At 50.9% G+C, this 5579-nt stretch overlaps 1 protein-coding gene across 16 annotated transcripts in view; it reads right to left on the bottom strand.

Moving 5' to 3' along the window:
* Dnm2 (dynamin 2) overlaps positions 1-5271 on the bottom strand; it is an 82585-nt gene extending 77314 nt beyond the window's left edge. For 15 of the 16 annotated variants that reach the window (XM_021171782.2, XM_021171783.2, XM_029481333.1 and 12 more), the window contains exon 1: positions 4926-5271. In XM_021171782.2, coding sequence (XP_021027441.1) covers positions 4926-5086 — 161 coding nt within the window. In that variant the 5' untranslated portion in view covers positions 5087-5271. The remainder of the gene's footprint in view (positions 1-4925) is intronic. The other variant, XM_029481328.1, reaches the window with a different exon arrangement.
* Positions 5272-5579: the final 308 nt, after the last annotated feature.

Here is a 5579-nt window from a genome sequence, read left to right as displayed (position 1 = left end):
ACTCACACACTCTCTCTCTCACACACACACACACACACACTCTCACACACACACTCTCTCACACTCACACACACACACACACCACACACACACTCTCACACACACACACACACACACACACTCTCACACACACACTCTCTCACACACACACTCTCACACACTCTCACACACCTATTTATTTAATTCCCAACAGAGCCCACCCAGGTCAGCTGAGTCCTGGGTTCTAGGCCTGAGGCAGAGTGGCAACGTATTTTTTCATTTTTTCAGGGAAGCAGGATCTCATGTAGCCCAGGCTAGCAGAACCAGCTCTGCTGCAGAGCACACCTTGTAGCCCAGGCTAGCAGAACCAGCTCTACTGCGGAGCACAACTTGAACTCCTGATCTTCTGCCTCTATTTTCCATGCACGCCCGGTTTCTGTGCTGCTGGGCGTGGAACCCCCACTCATGCTAAGCACTCGCCAACTGAGCTGCAGCCCTGGGCTCCCTTTTTGTTTTTCTTTAAAAAAAAATTTTTTTCCCAAACATTTCATTTATGTATCCTCTTTGGGCTTGTGTCTCTGTGTGCATACACCACACAGAAATTGCTTCTCTGCTTCTACCATTGGAGTTCAGAAATCAACCCAGGTCATCAGGCTTGGTGGCAAACCCTTTCCCTACTGAGCCATCTTGCCAGCCTGCGTGAAAGTCATAGACAAGTGGGACTCGGCCTCAGTGACATGCACCAGGTGACGCTGTAAGGCAGTCAAACACTCAAGGAACAAACGGTAACCCCACTTCCTTCTGAGATTCGATTCAGAAAGGCAATACATTCACAGGAAGGAGTCTAGCCTCTGCTTTCCAGGCTGGAACCCCAACTTCCTGGGTTCCTGTCCAAATGGGGGTGGGGTAGGGGAAAAAAGCCCAGCTAGCCTCTTTGCCAATCCCTCAACTAAATAGCAACGATTAGGTAGAAACCAAGCCCTCCTGAGAGCCACAGCTAGCTCGCAAAGCTGGCTGGCTCAAATGCTGGTTTCAAATGCTAAAGCTTCTAAAATGGTAAAAGCAGTCCTGGTTAGAAGACCCAATGAGTCACCCGTGAAGTCAGCTCACCCCAGGGCCTTACGTTTTCACTTCTGGGAGCAGACATTATACCACTGCCACTCTGCCCAGACTACATACAGCTCTGTCTTAGAGCAGAGAAACCTGGGGTCTGGCTGCCTCACCTACCATGCACAAAGTTCTCAGTTCCATCCCCAGTACTACATAAACCCAAACATGGTGGTGCACTCCTGCAATGCCAGAACTCAGACGGTAAAGGCAGGAGATCCAGAGTTCTAGGTTAGCCTCAGCTATACAGCCATTTCAAAGTCAGCCAAGATTCAATCCTTGGCACTCCGGTAAAACGCCAGACATCACAATGCATGCCTGTCATCGCAGCACTGTGACAGTCCAGGCAGAGAGATCCCTGGGGCTCGCTGGCCAGTCAGCCTAGACTACAAGTGACTCAAACCCACAAAGACGACGGCTCCTGAGGAACCATGCCTAAGGCTGCCCTCTGACCCACACACACTCATATTCAGACACTTGTGCACAGACACACACTCAGGAACCTGGGGCCTAGAATGCCCAGTCAATCCCCTTGACTAAAGTCACAGTTATGGCAGACCCATGCTTGGGGCCTCAGGCATCTACCTCATTATTACTCTCTAGAACCTTCAGGGTAGTTTCAGGCTCTGTAGAAATCTGGACCTCATGTGAAACCTGTTACATTTCAAGCCCTTGGCCTCCAGGGCTAGCAATCTGCATGCAAGCCTCGGCAAGGGGCTGGGCCAACTGAGATGTCCTAGTGTACACTAATGTTCTTAGAAAAATCTAAGGCAGCACTGACAGGAAGCAGTCTGAGCTGTCCCTAGGTGCTGGGCTGGCCCAAGCCCTTGGCACACTCTCCTTTGCTCCTGGCTGACAACCAGATGCCCACTGGATGGACATTCAAGAACAGCAGAGGAAAGAAACAGCACAAGGGTCAGACAGACTCGTAGTTCTGACTCTGTTTAGTAAAGTCCACAGCAGGAAATAAAGAATGGGATCGAGTGGGCCTCTCAGCAAGGTCCTGCAGCACAGGTACATTATGCATTCTAGAGTAAAATGAACTTAATGCCAGACATAGTGGTTTGTGCTTGTGACCCCAGCACCTAGAAAATGAAATCGGACAACTGCTGCTACAATTCTGGGGGCCAACCTATGCTATAGTAAGTTCCAGGTCAGCCTGGACTACAGTATGAGACTGTTTCAAAATAAACAAACAAAAATTTAAAAAAAACAAAAAAACAAAACAATCCCCACCCCCCAACAGTGCTGTATGCCTTTGATCCCAGCGCTCAGGAGGCAGAACTAGGTGCATCCCTGTATGTTCAAGGCCAGCCTGTCTACATTCTGAGATGCTTTTTAAAACACTGATCATAGCTAGGCTGGGTGGACTTGCCTTTAATCTCATCACTTGAGAGGTAGAGGCAAGTCTCTCAGTTGGACACTGATCAATAGCTAGGCTTAGTGGACTTGCCTTTAATCTCATCACTTGAGAGGTAGAGGCAAGTCTGTCAGTTGGAGGCCAGCATGATCTATAAAGGTGTCGCCAGGACAGCCAGGCTCTGTTACTCAGAGAAACACTGTCTCAAAAAAAAACATAAACCAAATAGATAAATAAATAAACGAACAAACAAACAACCAGGGATATGTGTATATACATATACATAAAATTTTTATTTCAGTACCTAAAAGCCATAGGTGTTTTTGAGTATGAAGCAATCAAAGAGAACACAAATATCAACAATATTTGTTATCAGTTTGGTGCTGGGAACTGACCCCCTGGGTCTTATTCATGCTAGGCAAGTACTCTATGCCTGAGTGTCACCCCACAGCCCCCTCATGGCTTTTTTTTTTCTTTTGGTTTTTCGAGACAGGGTTTCTCTGTGTAGCCCTGGCTGTCCTGGAACTCACTTTGTAGACCAGGCTGGCCTCGAACTCAGAAATCCGCCTGCCTCTGCCTCCCGAGTGCTGGGATTAAAGGCGTGCGCCACCACCGCCCGGCTTTTTTTTTTTTTTTTTGAGACAAGGACTAACAATGGAGCCCATGTCCTCAAACTCAAGAAATCTCCTGCCTCAGACTCCCAAAATCCTAAGGTCACAGGTGCAGCTAATTCAAGCTAAACGTATACTTCCAAGAACCCAGTCCCTGCAGTCTTGAATCAACTTTTGAGGTTTTTTTGAGACTGGGTCTCACTATGTAGCCCTGGCTGCCCTAGAACTCTATGTAGAGTGAGCTAGCCTCAAATTTAGAGATGTTCTTGCCTCCACAAAAGACTGGTAACAACAATAACAGAGGGTGTGTGTGTGTGTGTCCCAATGATAGGGTAAGACAGAGAGAGATGGATCCCTGGAGCTCACTGGCCAGCCAGAATAGCTGAGTGAGATCAGTTAGCTGCATGGGGTGTGTATGTGTGTGTGTGTGTGTGTGTGTGTGTGAGAGAGAGAGAGAGAGAGAGAGAGAGAGAGAGAAACTGAGAGAGAGAGAGAGACCCAATGATAGGGTGAGACAGAGAGAGGTGGATCCCTGGAGCTCACTGGCCAGCCAGAATAGCTGAGTGAGATCGGTGAACTGCACGGTCAGTGAGAGACCATGTCTCTACAATTTAAGATGGAAGGACAATAACATGGCTCAATGGATACGAGAACTTGCTATATAAGTCTGAGGCCCGGAGTTTAATCCCCACATAAATTTCGAAGGACTTCACAAAGATTATGTCCTCTGACTTCCACAAATGCACTCTGGCACACACTTGGACGGACACACACACACACACACAATGATAATGTCCACAGCAAAGCAAATGTTATCACTGGGCAGGCACACACTGCAGCATCATACATGGAACACTTCCTGGAATGGAGAAGTGCTGCTGTGTGAGAGGCAGAGGGGGAGGGGACAGGAGTAAATCAACATCCCTCCTTCACTCACTTCCTGGATCCTACAAACAGCTGCAAGTGGAATTTGCCCACTGGACAGATGGAACAAGCTGAGGCTACCAGAGCTATCTGGAGAGCATTCCAACTGGGAAGCTCTAGGTTAGGGGATCCTGGACCAAGAAAGAATCCTAAAGAATGTTTCTTCCCAAGTTCTCCAACTTCTGTCACTCAGAGAGGACGGACAGGCAGGGGTGCCTGAGTGGGAATGGAGAACAGACTAATGGATAGATTCACTTGGAAGACAAGAGCCAGTCAGCCCAAGAGAACCAGATAACAGGAGGCTCCCGAAGTTCAGCCAGTCAGATGGCAGAGGCCAACTCACGTAAATAAGGGGCACAGATGGGCATTTGCACACGAGAGGTCACCTTAGATGGCTAGCCAGACAACGGTGGACTTCAGAGTGAGTTTGGACAGATGGGACAACCAAATGGTGCCGGTAGGAAGCCTGTCTAGAACAGATAACCAGCTAACCAGGCAAGAGAGCAGGCTCCAGAAAATAACTGGCCAGACAGACCCCAGGGGTCATTCCCCATGGATGGCTGAGTGGCAAGTGTTATCTTCAACATCTTAGCACACACACTAAGATTTCCAGGTAGCAGGAGGAAAGAGGAGTGGATCTATCCCGGACTACGATGTCAGAGTTGCCCAGCGATAGTCGGAACTAGAAGCACCAAGAGGGGTCTGCACTGACCGTCTTGCCCCAAACACCGCCCACTATCATCGACTAGTCCCAGACTTGGATCTGCATCTCCAGTCCCTGCGGAAAGCCATGGAGACTCTTGCCCCAGACCTTACCCACTGCCACCGGTGCTGCGGCGTCCGCGAGCCGCAGTTCCGCCATTCCCCGCCCGCCCTCCGCGCCCTAGGCCGCCGCCCGCCCTCCCGGCCGGAGCCCCAGAACCGCCGCCGGCGCGCTCGCTCACCGGCCCACGAAGTTCTCGAGCACCGAACTCTTGCCGGCGCTCTGGCCGCCCACCACGGCGATCTGCGGCAGGTCCAGGTGGCAGCTCTGACCGATGGAGCTGAAGGCGTCCTGCAGCTTGTTAACCAGCGGGATGAGCTCTTCCATCCCACGGTTGCCCATGGTGTCCGCCTCCGCCGCGCGGATCCCCCGACTACGACTCTCGGTTCCGATGCGTCTGTGGCCGTTGCTTCCTCCTGCTCTGCTCTGCCGGCCCGCCCGGTCTCCCCTTCGCCGCGACGCCCGCTCCCGGCTCGGCCTCAGAGTCGCCGCCTCATCCGGTTCTCAGGCGACACCCGACCCGAGCGACCTCCCCTCCCGGCCTCCGGGGCGGAGTCCGCAACCCTACTGCTATATCCAATTGGTTCAAAGCGCTGCTACTCAAGAACGCGAGCCAATAAAAAAGGCACGAGGAAGGGCTAATCTCACAAATTCACTGGGCAATAAAACTGTCACTCTTAAGTGAAAGCCAATAGAAGTCGAACTGGGTTGTCAGACCGGGAAGGCGGGGTCTCTGGAAAAGACACTGAGGCCTCAGCTCACTAAGTCGATTCGGGTTGGCTTGTTGGTCGCAGAAACGTCAACCTGCCAAGGGTGTAAGGAATCCATTCTTCAA

This window comes from Mus caroli, chromosome 9, assembly GCF_900094665.2.
Source record: "Mus caroli chromosome 9, CAROLI_EIJ_v1.1, whole genome shotgun sequence".
Taxonomy (NCBI): Eukaryota; Metazoa; Chordata; class Mammalia; order Rodentia; family Muridae; genus Mus; species Mus caroli.
The sequence above is the reverse complement of the archived record's forward strand: the minus strand, read 5'-3'. Positions and strand labels throughout refer to the sequence as shown.